We start from the raw sequence: 23,404 nt of genomic DNA on the forward strand, positions 1-23,404 counted from the left end.
CTTTCCACTACCATATTGACACCTGCATTGCATTTGCTAGAGCACTGACCACCTGAAAGGCTCATGTACCTCAATATGTGATATAAGGAGGAGGAAGATGAGGGAGAAGAGGCACCAGGAGACGAGCACCAGCCCCTGTGCTGCCCAGTGCAGGTGCCAGCCGTTCCTCCCCACCTCCCATCCCTTGCAGCCACCACGGCTGACAGCTCCGAGCAGGCTGCTTGCTCCTGCTCGCCACTGCTGCTGGAGATCAGCATCGCCAGTGGGATAACACCACTTGGATAACACCGCTCAGTGCCACGCCAGCAAAAAGCTGTCAGGGTGGCAATCTAAACTAAGTTTAAACATCGGCACAGGGGGAGTGACTCCGGTTACCACCTGTACGTCAGAACCCCGAATCCATTCCAGAACTTCCAATTCTGGTGTAGGCAGGTAAGAGAAAGTTATTTTAATTCTGCACTGTGAAAGATGCACTTTTATGAGGAATTTTTGACAATACATGAATAGCTTTATTCAGATAAATAAATCCCATACTTTTCAAGTTTAATATTAAAGCAAAATTCCATGTGCATAGTTTAAATTAATAAATCCCATTAACGTCTTCATAATTATCGCTACACCTACTTTGATCACCTCTACACCTTTTTTGGTAAAATGTTTCAGGAAATACATTACCTTTACTCTAAGACCTAGGTATCGGTTGTTTGACATAAGTCGTTGCAAAAACATACCAGCCTTATTCAAACACTTACTGGAAATATTCACAAACGTCACAATAACATCATGAATACAAAAATAGCCACAAGATACTTGCTTAGATAAATTTATTAGTGCATAGGTTAGAGATTTACTCCCCTCCAATATTAACAGAGAAGTTCATGTGAAAAACAAGTTTTGAAACAAACTCATTGAGGCAGCTATATAACAAGTAAAAGTATGGAGTGGCCTATTCAAATTTCTGGTCTCTATGGGTAGATTATTGCATTATAAATTAAAAAAAAAAAAAAAAAATCAACATGATGGGATTTTGGGGGTCATTTTAGGTAACCAGCTGTTAAACAGAAGAACTGATTTTTTCCCCCCAATCTAATTTGTGTATCTGTATAAATAATATTTACTGATAAAAATCTAGAAAACTATAGAATAAAAATATATTTTACCTAGAACGAGTACTAAGGCAACCAAACTTTCCTTACTTTGCATGTAAACTTCCTCACAAACATCGGTGAGTGTTCTGGACTTAGAGGTAAAGAAATTTGTTCATTAATGAAGCCAAATGAAGACTTCTTTATGGCTGACTTGCAAAAAACCCAATAATAATATTTTTTCTTTTTTAAACAGGTTTGACATCTGAATAGCTCCAGCACATTCACAGTATATTTGGACAGCAAAGCAGGAATAGTCATACATACAATATAAATTGTAAACTTTGCAGAATTTCATTAAATCAGACTGAATTATAGTTTACTGAGTAACTTCGATCTCAGACACTTTCAACAAAACATTAAGTTTAAGGATTGTAACCTTTTAGGACCGAGTTATTGCAGTTAACATTATAGCTGAATGTTTGGAAACATTGACAAGTGTAGTTTTAGACTGTGTTTAAAAAGGCATACATTATACTTTCCTCTAATTCTCTTACAGTGTAAATATATCTACATATCTACATAGATATCCTTAAAAAATGAGAAGTCAAAAATTCAAGTTACAAATATTTTACACACAAAATACAAAAATAACCTGTAACATTAAATGCAGTTATTTGGTTACATTGGAAGTCTTTCAAGCTTTCAAGTCTTGCAAGCTAGCATTACAACCAGTACGCATATACTAAAACACTTCATATATGTTATATAACATAAATTTCATAACAAATCAGTGTCTTAGTTTGTATTATGTTTCAGACTTTTCTGAGGGAGTTTATCCCTATGTGCTATATTCACACATCAACATTAGCAAGCTTTTGAACAAGAAATCTTGACTTGGCTTCATACAGAAAAAAAGTGTGATTTTTGCCATATTCATATGAACAATAAGGCTAAGCTCATCCATCAGTTTCCTTTGCACGAGGATTATTTGTAAAATTATCTGCAGAGGTTCAAATTTGGTGTGCTTCATTACTGCATTCTTTTACCAGAAATGTTGCAACTAACTTTTTATTAGAAAAGCAAGGAAATATTTAAAGCAATTAACCTTAGTCATATTGAAAGGAAAAAAAACCAACAAAAACCAACAACAAAAACCAAAAACCACAACCAACCTGGAAAGTGTAAAAAACCCCCCCCCTTTTTTTTTCCCTTCTCAAGTGTAATGCAATAGGCAGACAGTTAAATAAGTAGTCTTTTCAGGATAAAATATTTTAGCGTTTGTTGGAGAAAAAATTTTTAAGTATAAAGCTTAGATAGGTTACAGTGACTAAATAATTAATACACTTAAAGACAAGCCTACATCTCAGAAAAGTTCACAAGAGTGCTAACAAAAGCAGCACTGGTAAGGTACTAAAATTCATGATTAGAATTATATTAGCAATAGTAAAAAAGCCAAACAGTCAAAACTCAATAGTCTCTCAACTCCCCTATTTAAACTGTTTATAACACTGAGATATGAAAAAAATCCTAAGTTACTTTAGTTCAAAACAATTAAGAGCAAGTTTCAGTCTTACAAATGTATAGTTTATGATGAAAATCCATTCATATCCTAATACATTCTTATCTTCATTTATGAGTAAACATTAAGAGCGATTTTGTTGTCATTTTTAACCATTAGTGATAGGTCATCATCATGGAACAGCGTAAGGCATCATTTATTAAAAAAGGTTTGGTTTTACTGAAGATGTATTTTGGAGTTTCTGAAGGTTTGTAACTCTTGGAATGTGCTTGCTATGATAGTGTTGTTGCTAGGATAATTCCAAGTATCAGAAGCAATACAGTTACACATATAATTATGAACATCAATTTCTGCAAAAAAAAAAGAAAAGTTGAGATTGAAATACCTTGTCAGATACAGAACTGTTTAAATACATGCATAGCCACAGAAAATTAATAATACTGACACCTAATCTGAGTGTTTGGGTTTTTTTTCTGAAGAATACTTACTGCTATTTCCTGTTGCTAGTCTTTCTTTTCTAACATACATGTAACCATAGTTACAAGATAGAGCTATCTGTATAAAATTTTTGTATTTTACTTCACAGAATAATTGTTATATCCAACTTCTGTAATTATCATTACATACAGAAACAGATGCAATAGTGAACATTTACTTATCAAGGTCAAGTCTAAGTACAGTAACATTGCTTACTGCCATCCTCCTTGGATAAATATTTGTAGCCTGCTCAAACCTTTACAACTGTACACTTAGTGGAATGCAACAAAACATCAGTAAAAACACTGTGCAGGTAATAGCTCAGAAAAGCTGCAAGGCGGGGGGAGGAGGGGAGAGATGGGTTCTACGTAAATGCATCAAAGCCTGACATACATTAGGTCAGGTATTTCTGACTATAAGCAATGATACAGTAAATCCTGTTATCTGCCCATAAACCAAAGCTGAGAAGAAACTGTAACATCAAAACTAAAAAATTCAATATTAAAGGAGTGTTAGTACAGAAAACTGAATTCCTGATTAGCTGTCTGAAATAACATTCTACTCATAGCACTTCATATATAGTTTGAAGATACTACATATAAAAGTTGAGTTTCTATTGGACTCAGAAGAGTTAACCACTATTTTCTACTTCGCCTGGCTAGGTGTTATCTTGACAAGAAATGGCAGGTTAGTACAGTGAAAATCTGAACATTGCAAGAATTCTCAAATTTATGTCCTAAAATTCCAGTTGGAATCTTTGCAGCCTTTCTTTTACAAACACATTGTTATTTCCCACTGTTTCATTTAGTCTAGCATTAATAAACAGCTTCAAAGTAAGAAATTTTAGGATGTTCTGCAAGGAGTAATAGCCAACTTCATGGATGTAGACATCTACTTCTATGAAAAACCATAGAAACCCCATTTGATAAAGTTCCAGGTGTAACTAGTATTTCACATCTCAGTGCAGACTGTTTGCTGATGTGAACTTTCAGCATAAAAAAAAATTTCAAAGGACCGCAAGACAATAATTGGATCTTTTGGTCTCATTTCCTTCTGCATTTATAAGTCTTATGTCATGATTGCAGTCTGTAAACTTAGCAGCTTACCACTAGATGTCAGTTTTCAATATTCACATGCACAGCACCTTTATAGCATGCAGAGAGAGAGAAGATCCACCAAAGCATCTCAAGCCTACCCCCTCCAATACTAACTGTACAGATATTAAGGGTTAGTAGAACAATACAAGTTACCAGAGCAAAACAAGAGCAAAATTAGTTGATTAGTTACTTACTGCCACACTGGCAGGAAGTCATGAATGCTGAGGTTATCCAAGCATCACCGAATACCAACAGACAAACCAATAATTAGACCAATTATGGCAATCAACACCAATGACACAATGATAATTATCCACATTTTCTGTCAAAAAACAAGGTGGTATTATTTTAACATAAAGCACATTAAGACTTGCATTTATTTTCAATATTGAATATAGTCAGTTTTTAGATCCACACTCATTTTTATTGAAGCCTGCAGTATTCTCAAATTGAGATAAATTTATCTGTATACTCTTGCTTGCATAAGAATAAACATCTTTAAACAGTGTTTACAGGTAAACTAGTGTGATTAATACCTATATAGTTATCAAAGATAAGAAAACCACCATTTACAAATGCATTAAGTGGACTCTTGACATTTCTTATTTTTTTTTTTTTTAAACATAACAAGCGTGTTATCTATATGTAGATATCTGTCTATCTATGTAAAGATATATTATTCCCTCAAATCCAACTCGCCATAAAAAGCCTCACAAAATTGCACTGCATCTCAAAAAGGGAAATTATAATGTCAGAGGAACACTTCATTCAATCTGCAATCATACAGTTACAAAATATAAATTACTTAGTAGTTTGATTTCAGAATACATTATTTGGCTTTCTGATGGGAAGAAAGATACTGAAACACAAAACAAGTTTCCATGCCAATGGAAAATGCCTGAACATTACTTTGAACTCAACTCCTCCACAAAATTCAGTGTCATGGCTTAACGGCACACACTTTCCAGTGGGAAGATCCCCCTAATCTAGTACTTTTACAAAAGTACAAAAGTAGTTATCTGTGAAAAGAATAATTACAGATGAAATTCTAAAAAAGTAAGTGTGCTTCAGCAAAACTAGTGATTTTATTTTTCCTGCTAACACGGTGATTTTATAGCTATAAATCCAGGTAAGTTTACCAGTGATAAAGATCCAAAACCCTTTAAGATTATTTAGACTGAATAATTTAAGGTATCATGGTAGTTGGTAAGAAGAACTTGTGAATTTATCTACTAGCATAATATATTAATTCTTCTTTTGGATTTTTTACACTTTGTAATGACAGCTTTTTAAGTGGAAAATTGTGAACATAGGTTTAGCTGTGCATTAATTGCTTATCCGTTTTTGTAGTACAAGATGTTTCTCTTGTCCTCTACTGGTAATAGCAATTTTTAATATTAACTATAACAAATAAATCCACATTGGAAATGTTCCGATTTCCTCCAGATTATGGGGGGGTTTGGTTGGTTGTAAAATCCTTTGGTAAATCTTCCTCTGTCACGTACTAATGTATAACAATGTTTTCTACTCCAATTTTAATTATCACAACTACAAGGAAGTAAAATGCATATATTAATTCTACCTTGATGGACTGAATACAACAACAATCAACTGAAACTGACGGTCGCTTCATACTGTGCTAAGTTAATACACTGACTAGCACAATTACAGAAAGATAGCATACCCTTCGTGCTTTACTTTGATATTTAACTGCCTTTTTTGTCTCTTCTTTTGCATGTTCCACGTAATCTGATGCATTCATCACGTTCTTTTCTATGTTGTTGATCATTTCACCCTTAAAATGAAATTTTGAAAAAAAAAAATTCGTTATTGGAATCCATGGATCCTTGGTTAATGAACTTAAGAGAAGAAAGGCTAGAGAACATCAACAATTATTTTAAACAAGTGAATAATGTACATATTAGTGGCTGACATTTTTTCTGCTTTGACATGTAAAGGAAAAAGGGAATGAGAAGCAAGAGCTCAAAGTTCTAACCAAACAAGGAACATTCATGGGGAAGGCAGGCATATTTCTCCCTTTTGCAGGAAAAAATACTGAACACCTGAAAACATACCTTTGAACGTGAGGTATGTTTTAACAGCCAAACTAAAACTGACATACTAAAGAGATCGGAAATCCCTGACGTGCCTGGAAGTGGGAAAGGATATTGACTATTTTGACACAAGGTTCAACAATTGCCTAAGAAAATGCACACATATAATAGCAAGTTCCAAAGTTCCTAAGAATTGAGGGTTTAGAATGTCAATACATAACAAACTCAAATTAATTATGATGAATGAAATGTGGTAATGAAATGGAGGATTGGTGAAAAATTACAGTAAGTCTATTACCTGTGTTTCTGTCCATCAGAAGAAATAATCAGCAGCAGTAAACAGCAAAGCATTAAAGAATGATGCACAAGTAACTTGTGTTCATTTCTAATTCAAAAGAAAACTGCTACCAATTTGCCTTGGCTATATATTTAATAACAAAGCAACACAGGACTTCTAGAACAAAACCCAGTTAAAAAAAAAATAAATAGTCCTTTTCAGGAAAGTTTCTCTCCTGAACATTATTCTTTTCACTTTCCTGCATAAGTCAAAGAATTTTAAGAACAGAAATTAAAAATATTTTGTTAGAGAATTGGTATATAAAGACTACAAATAGAATGAACTTACATACATGTCAAGACAAAGCTTATGAATATGAGACAACTTGAATGACTTGTCAATCCCTTTACACTCGTGTTAGTTATAACAGTAATCATACCTTTGTATTATGTGCAAGTTGCATACACCCTTGCTAACGCACATTTTATTCTACCACAGTAGTCCATTACCATGTCTGTGAAAATCCTAAATTCCCAAGATATTAGCCAACATTCCAAGAGAGTTGCTCTTACTTAAACACGCACAAAATGTTCAAGCATATTGCAATATAAGCATGTTGAAAAAAAATCAAGTATACGAACTCAAAAGAAAGTCTATGCTTAGTTATTCATAGCATTTACGAGTACATCTAGATTGTAAGTTTGTCTAAAACAAAACAAAAAACCTTTAGTGATTAACTTACATACTTTCTAATCACAGTCAAAACCCACTGTAAGTCTGTATTACCTGAACATAAGCAATTGTTTCTGCATATTCAAAGAGGAAGACCGGGGGAAAAAAATCCCACTTACATAAATGTGTTTGAATTGGTTCATTTACCTGAGTCTCAACAAACATTGCCATGTCCATAAACATTTCATGTAGTTCCCGTATGCTAGATTCCAGTTTCATAATATCCTTGTGACGTGACTCAATTTCATTCAGAGCTTGCCTAGTTATTTGAGAGTCTGATATAATCTTCGGGAGAACGAAAAAAGATATGGACATAAATAAGTAGGTGCTGACACACTTCTAAATAGCAGAAGCAGCAGAACAGGAGACATACATAACTGGACCAGAAATACATACATCAGAAGTGAAAATTGAAGGATTACCACTCTCTAACATTTCTTCCAGTTCCTCATCAGTGGTGGTCTTTCCAGCTAGGATAAAAACAACAGTACTTCATATAACATCACTAGTTCATTATTGAACATAAAATTTTACCATACCAGAAGGATGACAATTCAAAGAAAAATCTCATATTGAGTATTTTTCAGGATAAAACAATGTGGTGTTTAGTCATTACTGTCCTGGTTTCAGCTGGGATAGAGTTAACTGTCTTCCTAGTAGCTGGTATGGTGCTATGTTTTGAGTTCAGTATGCGAAGAATGTTGATAACACTGATGTTTTCAGTTGTTGCTAAGTAGTGTTTAGACTAAAGTCAAGGATTTTTCAGCTTCTCATGCCCAGCCAGCGAGAAAGCTGGAGGGGCACAAGAAGTTGGCAGAGGACACAGCCAGGGCACCTGACCCAAACTGGCCAACGGGGTATTCCATACCATGGGACGTCCCATCTAGTATAGGAACTGGGAGGTGGGGGCGGGGAATCGCCACTCGGGGACTGCCTGGGTGTCGGTCAGTGGGTGGTGAGCAATTGCACTGCGCATCATTTGTACATTCCAATCCTTTCATTATTGCTGTTGTCATTTTATTAGTGTTATCATTATCATTATTAGTTTCTTCTTTTCTGTTCTATTAAACCGTTCTTATCTCAACCCACAGGTTTTGCTTCTTTTCCCGATTTTCTCCCCCATCCCACTGGGGGCGGGGGAGTGAGTGAGCGGCTGCATGGTGTTTAGTTGCTGACTGGGGTTAAACCATGACATTACCAAGTGCTATTTTGCATATGAAAAAACCAGAAAATATCAAGTAATAGAAAACAAATGTAGACTCAAAGCTACGATGAAGAATTCCTGGTTGGTGGGAGGTTTTTTTGGTCAAATTGAAGAGTTTGATCAGAAACATTTACAATGTACATATGAACCTTGTTAAGTGGAGTGTTCTTCAGAAGGAAGAACTTGAGATACAGAGTATTTATAGAACATTCAATATTTACCTATTCAATTATGTCACACTGGTGCCTAATTTACTCGCTCCCAACACTGTGTGGCCAATAAAATCTTTACGTAAATTTGATTTTACCAACATAGGATTACATTCATATTCTACACAGAGAAGATGATTACCCATAGTGTACCTTCACTTCTACTTTTCGTAATACATCTAACAATTGATGTAGTTTATTATTGCATGTTTAAGCAAACTGAATCTTATCAATCACACTGGTATGACAAATGCAAGTGTTTTGAGTTACACAACACATTCAAGTGATTGTATTGTAATTTTAAAATTTACATATCAAATCCCTGTTCTTCCCATGTAAAGCAAGCTGAATATCTGTAATAACTTATATAATTCAGTCCTATCAGGTAAAAGTTAGTCTGAATACTACTTTCTGATGTTAATACCCAAGAATGCTGCAAAACCTGCTTTAAAATTTTTAGTGCTGAGGGAAAGCAGAAGGCTCTAATTGGGCCATAACAAGATGAACTTAAAAGAACCACGTCCTGAGGTGTTAGGGTCCCTTCTCCTCAAACATACAGGTAAAGAAGAATCTAACTTGCCTGATAAACTTTACTGAAATGTTGAATTGAACCATTAGCACGAGAGGCTAATGACAAATTTGAGAAGTCCATGAAAAGCAAAGTCTTCTTATAATTTGCCAACTTTTCTGTTTGCATTTCCTATTTCAGCAATATATGTATTTGCTTTTACAGGAGATATTCAAAAAGGCTAATTTTAGGTACAAGATGTTATGGTTTGGTGTTTTTTTTTTCATTTGTTTGTTTGTTTTTAAGACTCTTTCCAAGGTAAATGCTGTAGTTCAGAGTAGAGTTGTGTACCTTTCTGAATACTCCTCATAATAATCAGTGATGAAATAAGTCAAATGTGAGTCAGTCAACAAATGATTAGAGTACATATAACGGCAGCACTGATTTTATGTCAGCTGCATTTAACAAATGTTCATCTTGACAAAAATAGAATAGCATAAAAAGAGAAGTTGTCCTGCTTAGCATGTTAATTTTGGAATGCTTTCTAATAACACTTGCTATCTTCAGAATGCAGCTTTTCTTAATGTTTCATTTCAAGTTGCAACATTGGATATACATGAAACAAAGCTAAAAGGTTATTTTCTTTAATAATTTTCAATATAAAAGAAATTATTCAGTGAGTTTTGTCTATTTTCTTTACAGCTGTTCTGAAGAGTAGTATCAAAGAGTTTATGCCATACAATAAAATTGGTTTTTTCCCCTCACATGCTTCAAGATGTCCAAGATGTATGATGCTTTGTACCATCTTTAAGAAATAAGAAACAACGGAGGTACTAACAACACAATTCCATCTTTTTAATAAAAGTGTATTCAGGTCACTTACTTATCTCTAATTGTCTCTGTATCCGACCTTTGCTGCGTTCTCGAAAAAGAGTTTGGGTCTCGTTGTATTCCGTCATGACCTCCACAAACTTGTGAGCTAATACAGAGTGCTGTTTTTTGAGGATTTAAAAATATGGAACAAAAACGTTTATTTTTTTTTTTTGATACAGCAAATACTACTGCACAACAACTAAAAGTGGTATTTACATTCCAAGAAAACAGAACATGAAGTTCTGAAGCTATTTCAGAAAAGTGAAACTCATTCTCTGATTTACTAGAATCCTTTTATTTTCTTCAATCTTAAGCAATCATACCTGTGTTTTTCTTATCCTGAGGTCCACTGATGTCCGATTAGCATTTTCGCCCTGATCAAAACTTTGTTCAATAGCTAAGAACAATACAAGCACATTATGAGTCAACATTCAGTATAATTATTTAAGTGTAGCTCAGTTATTTTGTAAATACTATTAATTATTACTTTTTTCATGTACAAGCTCCCCATGTTTAACATTTCAGGGGGAGGAGGAAGGTGGCAGTTATATATAGAGAGAGGAATATATATAAATTTAAAATAATTTTGGTAATTGGTACAGATCTTAAAACACAGTAACTACTTCAATACTCTTAAGAAAGTCGCACTACTACTGTCTATTACTCTGGAGAAAGTTCAAAAGGTGTAACAAAATGGGCTGCTCTTAGAATTTAAACAATAAACACCATACCCCAGTGTTTATGGAAGGACAACAGCATATGGTAATTGTAATATAGTAACATTAAAACACTCAATATATTTCAAACCTATGCTACGCAATTAAGACATACTCACAGGGGAAAGCCACAGGAAAATTAGCTAGTCTGAATTTAAAATACAATAGGTGCTCTAGAGCAATTCCCTATGTGGACATTTACGCCATGGAGACTGTCTTTTTGAAGTTAATCTTTTTCCAAAACATCATGACCAAAAAACAGCATTTCAGTTGCAGAATACATTTCTACACAGAGAAGTTACTTTGCATTGTAATTTTCTAGGTTATTTCTCAAAGCAAGCAAGCTCTTTATCCTGTCCCACAAACTAGGCTGTGCTGAGACCTGATATTTATGAGCGGTGAAGCTTGGCAAGGAGGAATAAAGTAGAGGACGATACTGTTACTGACATGGGCTCCACACTAGTTGGCAGGGAGGTGGTTCTCTCTCTCTTTTTTTTTTTTTTAAAAGTTGTACAATACAATTTATGCATATATAATGCAGCTTTTAAAGTTTAGAAGTTCAGCTGCAATGCATTAAGTTTGTAACACTGCTACCATCCTGAATCATTACAAGCGACAGTAGCTTTATTTCTCCCCACAACTTACCCTTTAACCTGGCTCGGATTTTATTAGCAATCTTCTTTATTTCCTCATTTAGTTCTTCAAGTTCTTCCTTTGTTCCTTCAAAAAAAAGGTGTTTTTTTTTTTTTTTTTAGAACTGTTAATGATTGATAATAGTAGGCCAGCAACCATCTACAACTGTACCTTGCAATCTCATAATTGTATTCAGAGCAACCATGGAGAGAAGCAGCTTATTATACTCCTAAGTACTTTAAGTATTATTTTTATAACAGCATACTATCAGATTCCTGCTTCTTATCACAGGTCCTTACACTTGGGAAATGTTACTACCAAATCACCAACTAAACCAGGTGATAGAATATTCCACTTTTTTTTTTTTTAATATAACACTTTCAGGGTAATAATCACTTGCTGGTCAAAATGAAAATTCACCGAAGTCTATCAAGTGAAAATACAGATTTATCTCACATTTTTTTAGTTCTGTTGTTTATCACGGACTCATTGCTTTTACCCTTATTAACAACTGTACCATGCACTACCTATATGTTTTTGAAGAACACTATACAGAGTATTCATGAAGAACTTAACTAGATCTCCGTTACTGGGTTTACCAAAGGCACTAGATTCACAAGACCATATGTTACTTAGAAGCAATGTCATGTTCCTACACAGTTCAGATACATTATTGAGCGCAATTTTTAACACAAACACAATCCAATGAGCTGAGACCACAGATTTTAAACATTCAGATGAACGCTTGTTAAACCTGAGATTCATTGACTGTATATGGTCGTTAAGATAAAAAGCAGTCTGCAAAATCATTTGTAAGAATACAAACATACGCCCACCTATAAACAAAGAAAATAGGGGGAAAAGAAAAACTAACACCCAAAGTTCAGTTTTCATCAACAAGATGATAAATGTTAAGATAGCATTGCAACTTCCACAAAAACACCTCAGCATCTTTTCTTCCCTTTTCTTTAAACCCTGCCCACAAACCCAGGCATGCCTTGAATTAAAGAGTGTTGAGAACAGGAAAGGTTCCATGTTTCTGGGCAAGTCCCTAAACTTTTGAGTTCTCTGTTCAGAAAGCACATCTTTACTTTCAAGTTTTGGGGTTACAGCCTCTAAAAATAGGGCGCCAGCATGGAACTCTTACTACTGCTGAAGCAGCTGGCTGTAGTGGTAGTGTTAGATACAATCTTGCCCCTACTGAAGAGTAAAGAGAAGATGATGGCTCTACCATATGAGCTTCTGCCGACAACTTCAACATTTTCACAAATTAGAAGAAATACAAGTAGCCTCTAAGTTTCTGAAGACACAGTCAATTTCAAGGTACCATATTAAGCTGAGTTTTGGTCTAGCAAAGGTTTGGATGATGCAACAAATATTCTGAAAATGTATTTATTCAAATGAGACTTAAAAAAAAGGTAAAAAATAAGCAAATGAAAATAAAAATTCAATATTAAATATGGAAATACTTAAATAAATTAATTGTGTTACATTCTGCATTCTGAACACCTGAAGTTCTATTCCTATAGATAGCTAAAACAAACAAAATTTATTTCAGAATATCTATCCACACATATCTGAAATCTAAAAAAAGTGATACTCACTTCCTTCAGGATTTGGTGCTGACAGGATAATGCTGTGCTGCTTTTTTACTTCTTCCACATTTTGTGCTATTTTTGCTATATTATTTCTAAGTTCCTCAACCTAGAGGAAGAGAAATATGGCAATAAAAATGTTAGAATAATTCAGGGCAAAGATTTAAAAAAAAAAAAATCTTTGGTAATAAAAATGGTAAAGTATTTAATTGCAACATTTGTATGTATCTGACACAAATCCCAGCAGAAATGTTGACATTTAAACAGGCCGCATTTTTTTTTTTTTTTAAGAAAAAATTGTATTATTAATAGCAAATGTATTCTGTATGTCCAAAAACTTAAGTGCTGCTACTCTTAATAAAAAAGATTTTAAAATTCTGTAAGCAAATTCTTTGTTGATAGGGAGTGAAAAACACTTCCGTGCAGTAAAGACAAAAAATACCCCGAAATAAACATGCTAAAGTGTTACCAACATTTGATTTGGCATACCATTACAAAGCATATTGGGGTGTGTGTGTATGGAGATGAATTGTTAAACCTAATTACAGAAATTAAAAGGCATGGAGAGAAAACTAAGTCTTTAATGCATGGTGAAAACTGTAACTTTACCTGTTGGAAAAAGTCATCCATGAAGTGGTCTTTTTCAACAATAACTGTCTCCCCATCTTCGTTTCCTTTACACTGTAAAAGACAACAAAACAAATCTATGAAATAAAACTCAGGATACTGTTCTGAAACAACTATGACTTCTTCCACATTGCTACTGCATACGCATTTTTGTCAATAGCCTGCAAAGTCAAAAAAGTAAGTTTTCCTTTTATGAGGACTAATCAGAAACCAAATAAGCAGAGAGGTCAAAGAAAGTCACCTGACCACCGCAAAGTTGTGAATGCTAAGGCATGTACTCCTCTGTAAACAACTTCAGGACAGAACCAGTCCGTAAGTGATGCCACAGTTTTCATTACCTGTCATAAAAATTATTAAAATATGATTGTGCATATAAATGTTCTCTCACAGCACAAAGAAACTTCCACAGTGAGTCCCACAGGAACTGAAAATAATATTCAATTTACTGAGACAGTACATCAAACCCTCTCAAAGAATTACTAAGAGGGGTGCTGATGACTGCCTTGTGGTGTAATAAGCTAAACATCTAATGAAAGCTAGAACAAAAAGCTATCAACATCTGCTTACTAGTTTTGCCCTTGGGTGTTTTCAAGGCTGCCATTCCACACTAATTTAGACATAATTATGCTACACTAAACTATACATGCATTACATAATGGATAAACCCTTAGAATAGCAGCCAAGGAGGCAGAAGCTCAAATTGACAGGCTCTCACAGATCTCCAGGGCACACCGCCCAATAGGTTCCCTGAGTCACACTTCCCTAACCCTTGAGCCAGACCAGCAGAATATACAGATCTTGACAGGAACTGAGATTCAAATTTTATCAGAGGAAAAGAGAGAATTAACATGCATCATATAAAGGCAAAGAGTTCCAGCTTCCATGTTCTCTAGTTCCCTCTGTAGAGCACAGACTGTTTGAACTGCACTGAATCAAAGTTAGAACAAAATATTATTCTACTGTATAGTCAATAGGTTATCTGTTAGAAAAAACAAACTACAAGATAGGTATCATTAAGGGATTTTGAAGTCCAAGACTCCTTTTTTCTTACAAACCCCTCTGCCTTTGATCTCCTAACACCCACTTTCTGCTCCCAAACCCTGATCATCTTATCCAATAAGCCCTTTGTTTCTGGTTTTCTTACATTAGGCGAGATGCGTATTATTTGCATGACAATTCTGCAATTTAATCCAGTGTCAAACACTGCTATTATCTAATAAAGAAGGTTATACTCAATGAAGATCTACACATCAAAATCTAAGCAAGCCCTGAATCTTTGAGAAAAGTTATTACTTATACTTTGTGACAGTTCCTTTCCTGCAAATTCAGGGAGTGCATAAAGCCCTATGACAATATGTTTGTCAGAAATCATCTTTTTTTTATGCTCAGGGGAAGCCATAATGCCCCAACTGAAATACAGTAATTTAGATGTTATTGCTTCCCTGGACCACCTTCCAATCACTCATAGCGCTGTGTGTCATTAAAGACTTTTTGTAGTTACTTACTTCGAAAGAATGATTGCTAGAACTCAGTATTAGAGAATCTGTCCTTCGAGACTGTAATCAATGAACAGTCTTGTTTAATACAAGTAAGTGAGGAAGTCTGTGCCCAAATGAAGTCATGCAACTTTTACCCATTCCACAGACTGCAGTACTACACAGCTACCAGTTAGTTAATATTTAAGAATGAGCTACACTTTAAAGACATGTAATTTCATTAACGACATAAAAGAACACCTTCTGCCTATATTTACTGCATAAATAATAATTTTTCTACTTGTTTATAATCACATCCTATATTTAGTTAATTGAACTAAAAATAATGAAAATAGTTTCAGCTAAGAGATTCAGCATGTCAGTTTTTAGTTTGGTCAGAAGATCTTAGTAAGACATTAAACACCCGACTAAATCTTAAACAAATGAAAGATACAAAAATCTTAGTCAGAAGTCCTGTTTGCAGATGCTAGGCTGGAAGGAAGCAATCATGATTATCCACCCTGCAGTCAGTTCCACATTTATTTCACTTTCACATTTGGTTGCAATGACACCATTGACAAATCAATTTGCTGTCTACAATCTGTTGAAGGATTTATGGACAGCCTACTTTGAATATCAGCACTTGAGACACCCGATGACTTGTCAACCTCTGTTCTCTACGTTCTTAAATCATCACTTACCTAAAATACAGCTTATTTGCTAACTCTCTTAAACTTCAGTGATGCCCCTTCTTTTGACGAGCACACAATTCAGCTAAGAACTCACTTTTACCATCAAGTTTAGCAGAAACATATTGTTTCTCCTAGACCTCACCTCGCCAGTACAAGCAGTACCACAAAAAACTGATAAAAAGTTTCACGTCAACGCCAAGAGCAATCTAATCAAGTCTGTTTGCAGTTCATGCCTTGACCTTGGGACTGAAAGTCTGGGCCATACAAATCCATAAACATTCATAGACTTCTAAAATATATCAAGTTCCCTCAGAAGTTGGTTTGTATGACAGAATCCAGCTATTCAGACAACAGCATTTCTCAGCTCCAAGTAGAAGCTATGGTGATGGTTTATGAAACTTCTGACATTTCCCAAGCCTTATAGAATTGAAGGAATAAGTCTAGCTTGAGGTATCTTACCAAATTAATTATTGACCTTCGAAACTGAAAACAACTTTTGACCTAAACCCATGACTATTACTTGCCCTTGAAATTCTATTCAAGGTTAGTTATTTCTCAGTCCAGATCATGCGTATTCCTCTGGCAGGCTGCAAGGATAGTAACTGACCACCATTACCCCAATGAATCGGACCCAAGGAGTGGGTTACAGAGTGTTACAGTTTCTCCTTACAGCATCAGTGTTACCAGAAATTTTTTTATATCACTGTAGTCAATGAGGGCTTACAGAAGGCCAAGGAGATCTGTCATGCTGCTTTGGCAGGTCAATCATTAACATGCGGTTAGTAGCATTACCGTACAACCAGAAAAAAATCATATGGTAACCGTCTACAAGAAATTACTTTATGCTGTTATATCATGGAAAACATAGCTCATCTTCAGCAAATTCCATATTTGAACAAAGACTAATGTAAGAGCTTAACTCAGGAAAAAAAGAACTCAGTATTGTTTTCCTTGTTCTGAAGAGGTTCCTTTTGCATTTTTTTTCTATACTACCCAATTCTACCGATTTTAACTTTTGTGACTTTGTGGTGCTTCACTCATTCCTAAACAGTTTTGGGGGCACTGAGTGAATGCCCAAGAAACAGTTTACAAAAAGTCAATGCAGTTCTGCTCAAGTTATAGGTCCTTGGTTTTGTTTTTTGTTTTATTTTAAAAAAAAAAAAACCCTGCAATCAAATATAAATGTATTTTTCAAAGGTTATGTCTAAGATATCCTCAGTAACACTCGAGTAAAGAAATATAAAAAGCATGTATTTAAAATGATTCACTGATCAAGCAAGAAAAAATGGATTTCAATGGATAGCTCTGCACCCATTTCAGCATAACAAGATGGTAATTTTTGAGCAAATGAACAATGCACCCCAAACTTGAGATGTAAAACATCACGCTTAAGCAGAGGTTTACATATTACCTCCTTCTTAAATGATTTAACAACAATAACAAAAAAGTTTGAATGAGTTTTATTAACAGACCTTTAAAAGAGCATCTGGTTTTAATATCTGACACTAGCTAAATGTGCTGGACTGAGTGTCTGAACACAGATCCTACAGCCCTTTTAAAGCCATTTTAAGATGGACTTGTATCCGTGAACAGCAAACCATTGAAGGCTGGGAAAATATTTTACACAATCATTGCTATGTACTTGCCCTGTCTTTTTTTTTTTTCTTCCCTAAATATCTACTATCAACCACTGCTGAAAGCAGCGTATTGGATCAGAGAGAACCTTTTATTCTTCTTTTAATCTTACACTCATTTGAGCTCAAAATAACTAAAAGCAGTCTGGGATTTGATCAACTGTCCAATTAATTGTATTAAAGAACAATCCAAACAGCTGAAAGAAGTTCATTTTGGTCCGCTTAGAATAATTTAGAAATGACACTAAAATAATCCCCTAGAAGTGGACAAATACAATTATGGCTACTATATTCTGAAAAAGCATGTACTTCACAAGACTTTTTCTAGCTAGAAAATAAGAGGAAGCAAGATTATCTGAAGACCATAAAATCTGCACATCTTCAACAATTCCGTTCTCCAGCAACTGTTTTACTGCCTAAATACTGTGTATTAACAAAAATATAAAAAAGTTATGAGAGTTTTATGTTAATGGACCACAAACATTAATAAGTAACATTTCTCCCTCTTCTTTATAAAGGGAAACCTAGGAACAAGTTACAACTTTTAATGACAAAATAGTTTTCTTGCTGTCAAATAAAATCCAGGAACACACAAATGAGGACATGTATACTTAAATTAACATTTCTGCTAAAGGGAATAGCATATTTCATTAAAATGAGTCAGTGTAGACTGGCTAAAATACTAGGATCTCTTAAACTACTTGTGTACTACATTCGGTATTTGGGGGAAGTGGGGTGGATGTAACTTACATGTAAGGTACAAGCAAAGCAATACATAATGACATTCTTATATTAAGGGAAAGAGTCAAGGCATAGTTATTTCTGAAGACTTTGCAGGCCCAGACCTGTTTAAAAACCACAACATATATGCTCTACCCTTCACTTAATGATTTAGCCAAATATACAATGGAACGACACTAATCAAACTGAAACAGTTTAGAAAACAGGCAAATAAATGTTAATACATTATTTCTTCAGATTGTTTAGTCCTTTTCAAAGCCATCTTATCCATGCGTGATCAAGGATCACTGTTTCAAAGCATTTATGTTAGTAAAGGAAAATAACTTCTTAAAAACATGATCTTTTTTGATATTTCAGATAAAAACGTAAGATGGAAGTTGCTACTTCCATGAGTTCCCTGTGGAAATCAAGTTTTACAAAAGCCATCTCCCTTGGGTATGCAACTTTTCAAAACTTCAAGTCAACTACACACTTTTAAGTGATAAAACATAGACTGGATCTTCAGTAACTTCTACTTTCATTTGATGTTTAAATATTTTCTTCCAGTTAGAAGAAAACTTTAAGTCTCTAAGCTATTTATTAATTCTACAGGCAGTGAAAATTATGTTGATGAACATATGAAGCACTTCGGCAATGCTGACCATTGTGTTTAATATAGTAGCTTGCTGCAGTAATGTTTCAGTTAAAGAAGTAGCTTGTTGCAGTACAGTAATGTTTTCAGATGTCAAATACTGAAGCTGGCTTAAGAACCCCTATGTACGGTTGCTCTAAAAACTTTTAACAATATCTAAGGGGAGGGTTAGGGTTTGGTTAGTTGTTTTTGTTTTTTGGTTTTTTTTTAATTAAAAAACCATACAACAGACCACTGCTGCTTCCCGTCAGTCAGAATGAGGTCTACAAGCTTATGACCATAAATTAAAAAGCAAATTCAGATTACTGTTTGCTGCTTCCTCTTTCCAGGAAGCGTGCACCATCACTGAAATTTGGCACGTATTCCTACAATCTGGACGTGTTTAGAAACAGGAAAAGGGAAGAAGTATACCTGAAAGAAATTACACATTTCTTTGGCATGACTCCAAAACATCTTTCCTGGTAAAGATACTGTCATCTAATCGTGCTACAACTTTTCGGATGCCAATTCATCCCTTTGGAGAGGAAGACAAAGAGACTGGTAATTCCATCACTTGGAGATGGAGCTTCCAAAATGCATTTTGTGTTCCAGAAGACATGAACTTAATTTTAAGGTGAACGAGCCCGAAACCTGTATGCAGCTCAAGACAGACCAGCTTCTACATATATGTGGAGTCCTAGGACTATCACAGGAACTCCTGTGTGTTCTCCATTTCCATTTCTTTTCAGGAAAAAAAAAAAAAGCCAAATATCCTTTTATTTTAACCATATCCTGTTGAAGACAGACACAATGGTACCTCCCTCCAACTCTCCCTTACTTTTTAGGATACTGTTTTCAAAGCACAACTAAGGGAAAGGAAAAGAGCGTATAAACATAAGCAGCTACCATTTTGTAAACACGCGGAAAATAAAATCTACAGATAGCTTTACTGACTCATTACTGGTTAAACAGTTCCCAAGCAGATAAATCTACCCCACTACCCCACGGGCAGGTCGGATTATTATCCGGTTTATCTGTCATTCAACACGTTAACGTCTGAAACGCGCTGGAGGTCAGGAGGGCGCGGGGGAAGGCGATCTCTAAGAACCGGAGAAGCTCGAACTTCGCTGCCAGATCCCCAGGCTCCGACGCGCCTGCCCGGCTCTCGGGAGGAAGCCGGCCCCCTGCCCGAGAAGGCAGCTGCAAAACAGCGTGCGGCGGCCGCCCCGTCCCCAGGGACGCGGCCGAGGCGCTGCCTCCGCGGCTCCGGCGGCGGAACGCCGACCTTCCCGCCGCTGACCGTTACCTCAGCTGGCGATAACGGCCCGCACGGCCCTCGCGCCCCCCCAACCCCCCCCCGCCCGCCTTTGTCCCCTCCCGCCCCGCTCCTCGCCTCAGCCCGCCGCCGCCCCCCTTCCCCGGCAGCCTCCCCGCTCTCCGCGCTCGCCCCGCCGCTCCCGCCCCTCACCCTCACCTCTGCGAGGTCGGCCAGCCGGTCCTTCATCCCCGCAGCGGCTCAGCGACTCCCCGAGGCTTCCCCCGCCGCTCCCCGGTCGCTGCTGAGGGCCGCCCGCGCCCGGCCCGCTGCCGCCGGGGCCGCCTCCCCCTCGCTCCCCGCTCGGCCGGGCGCTGCGGACGGGCCGGGCCGGGCCGGGCCGCGCCACCTCCCCGCTCTCTCTTCCGCGCTGCGAGGGGCAGCGCCCGCGGCCACGCCCACAGGCCGCCCCGCCCAATGTCACGGCAACCGCGGGCCGCGCCGCGCATGCGGGGAAAGGGGCGGCGACGAGTATGCGTCCCGCGCCCTGGCGCGGAGCGGGCGGGCGCGGCAACCGCCCCCTCGGGGCGCGCGCCTCACGTCACGGCGAGGCCGGCAGCGCGGGCGGGGGCAGCCGCGCCGCGGTCCTGAGGTGATTCCTCAGCGGCGCCGGAGCTTCTCCGCTTGCCGGCGGCGGTGGCGGAGGAGAGGCCGTGGAAGAGCGGGCAGCCGCGCTAGTATGTGCGAAGCAGCGTGCGAGAGCGGTCCGGAAGGTACGACTGAGCAGAGTGTTGCCACAGAAATGTTTGAGGGGCGCTTCAAAAGAGAGAAATACTCCGTGTTGGAGAACTGGGGTGTCAGAGCGGTACCACAGGTACTTGCAAGGAAACTCCCAGCCCAAGGAAGCAGTGCTGCTAGACGTATCCCAACCAGAAATTACAATATGCGCAATTTTGGGAGACTATCGTGAAAGAAAGAGTTGCGATGCGATTATTTTTTGGTTGAGTGTTATTTAATTCTTTTCTGGTACATGATGTGGGTAGCCTGCAATCGGCCTTCATGTAATTCATGTTTAGTCCAAAAAGTGTACAGACCGCGTTCTCTCTTTGCTGACGCTTCTGCTCATCACAGGCCACAGACACATCCCTTTGCCATTTCATAATATTAAGCTATGGCTTGCAGCCTGCTGTTCACCCACAGAACAGCTAAGAGTGATCCATATCGTGACTGGAAATTAAAAGGAAGCTGTACGCTCCCGTTCCACGGAACAGAAGGTGACCCATTGACTTACTTTAACTCTTCAACTAAAGCAGGTTGACACACATTGCCTGTTAGTGATGTTTAGGGCTCTAGTAAAACACCAGAACTTTTCCAAAGTCCTAAATCTGTACAATAACAGGTACATCTTAAAGGCCTGGGTGCTTCTAGGAAATAGAGCGTGCACATACTATGGCAGGCAGAAAATCCTCAGTGGTATTGTGTTCATAGGTGCTTGCCAAAAAGTACCGCTGCAGACTGTAGTCAATTACCTGTAATTATTAGTATCTCAGTTCTATCATATATAGACTTTATCTTCTAGACTACATGTTCAGCAACTGTAAATTCTAAAAATGTTAGCTTTGGATACTGAGCGTAATAATCCAGTGCGTAATTTTCCTCATCTATTTCAAGAATTTTATTCCAGTGCTGGATCAGGAATTTAAAAGATCCTGAATTAGCAGTGTAAGCCGCTTTAATGACAGTAAATTGCTGAATTTTTGTTTTCTGAGAAAATTTAGATCTACATCTGCCCTTCATCATTGACCTAGTAGAGGCTTATCTTCTAAGAGTGTAGTCTCTTAACGAAACCTAGAGTCAAACATGTTTTACTTGGTGAAAAAAATGAATAAAGTTTGTCTTTTGAATACATATTTTGATTGAATTTTGCCACTGTATGATCCATTTTATCTATCCATGCTGAAAGGGACTAATTTCCTCTTCAAACCTTTTAGTGTAATTTCCTGTGTCGCCTTGAACACCAGTCTGCAGACCTCTGTTCCTGCTTGAGCTCATATTCCAGAGACATTTCCGCAATTCGCTGCTTTAACTGGGAAGTACAATTATGTTCTTTTTCATTGCTTGCCTGCATATATTGTTGCCTTCGTTTACAGTTTACAAAAGGATTTTGCTTCCTACTAACAGAGCAGTTATATTCAAATATGCTGTTTAGCAACGTGACTCTGTTTATCTCCAGTACTACCTTTTGTACCATTCCTCATTTGCACCTTTAGACACTCGCTTAGTAAGGGCTGCCTTTTACTTTGTGCGTTTATTTGCATCAGTGAGTTGCTAAGTTTGTTCACAGATGATCTGAGTCAAGATACAGGAAATGTAAAGATCTTTTAAAAGTAATTATTCTGCTGATTACCTAGTGATGTGTTATGGACTCTAATCTTTTAGATAGTGATCTAACACTGGTAATGAGCGCTTGGATGTGTTTTGTTGCCTTTGCTGAATGGGGTTATCTGGAGCAGCTGTTTTGTGGATCTTCTGAACTGAACACTTGCTTATATATGATGATAAAACAGATGAAAAAACTAGATTCCATGTAGTAATTTATCTTCATAAAAATGAAATAAATATTTGCCAGGAGCTCAAATGCTATGATAGAGGACTTTTAAATTAGAAATCTATTTTAATTATTCCTAATTAAAGTATCAATAGCATTACCATTTTGTTTGCAGGAAAAAAAAGTAGCTTTCTACTAAATTTGTAACAACGTTGAGAAGTTTCTAAAGTACACCTAGTGTTCTATACACAGTTACAGATTGCTTTTTTTTTTCCCAGAAGTGTTTATATTCTTAAAAACTGCCAAACACCCCTAATATGGCTTTATGGGTTCCTATTTATAAACACACGCCTATTTGTCAAGAAGAGAGGTGGAATTCACAAGGGTTTTATAAAGACAACATTGTGCTGTGAAAAATTTAAGATGAGTTACATGTTCTGAAAAATATCCTTCCTGACACCTAGAGGCGATCAGCAAAAATGCTAAAAGCCCCACAAACCCAACTCGTCTAAAAAAGGGAGGGCAAATTCAACAAGCTGGTGATTTTTTCCAACAAAGAATATCTTATGCAACATTTGGATTGACTTTACACTATCAAATAAGCAAATATTACAGCACAGCGCAGCCACTCTCGTAAAACTTTCCATATACATTGCATCTATGTCTGTAGAAAACGAACAAGAAATAAGCTATGTTTGTATATATCGCCTGCCATGAAGTATTTTCTATGTTAATTCAATCCAGAGGCATTTAAAAAAAAATCTTTTATTTATTCTAGATTATGGGGTGCACGAACAAATATTGTGCAGACCTCATAAAAGTTGTTTAAGTATACTGGAG

At 36.8% G+C, this 23,404-nt stretch overlaps 1 protein-coding gene across 3 annotated transcripts; it reads right to left on the minus strand.

Annotated features, from left to right (window-relative positions):
* Window positions 1-807: 807 nt before the first annotated feature.
* STX2 (syntaxin 2) lies at window positions 808-20,386 on the minus strand. Of its 3 annotated transcripts, none has more exons than XM_052795672.1 (11): window positions 20,236-20,386; window positions 13,592-13,663; window positions 12,992-13,091; window positions 11,400-11,474; window positions 10,362-10,435; window positions 10,049-10,157; window positions 7,641-7,714; window positions 7,392-7,529; window positions 5,866-5,976; window positions 4,455-4,503; window positions 808-2,957 (listed from the first exon to the last, which is right to left on the minus strand). In XM_052795672.1, the coding sequence occupies exons 1-11, from the start codon at window positions 20,263-20,265 to the stop codon at window positions 2,824-2,826; spliced, it is 966 nt and encodes a 321-aa protein (XP_052651632.1). In that variant the 5' UTR covers window positions 20,266-20,386; the 3' UTR covers window positions 808-2,823. The 3 variants fall into 3 exon arrangements, with proteins under 3 accessions (XP_052651632.1, XP_052651629.1, XP_052651631.1); XM_052795669.1 differs by having other exon boundaries at window positions 4,376-4,503; window positions 20,236-20,383; XM_052795671.1 differs by lacking the exon at window positions 4,455-4,503 and having other exon boundaries at window positions 20,236-20,382.
* Between the last annotated feature and the right edge of the window lie 3,018 nt (window positions 20,387-23,404).

This window comes from Harpia harpyja, chromosome 9, assembly GCF_026419915.1.
Source record: "Harpia harpyja isolate bHarHar1 chromosome 9, bHarHar1 primary haplotype, whole genome shotgun sequence".
Lineage (NCBI taxonomy): Eukaryota > Metazoa > Chordata > Aves > Accipitriformes > Accipitridae > Harpia > Harpia harpyja.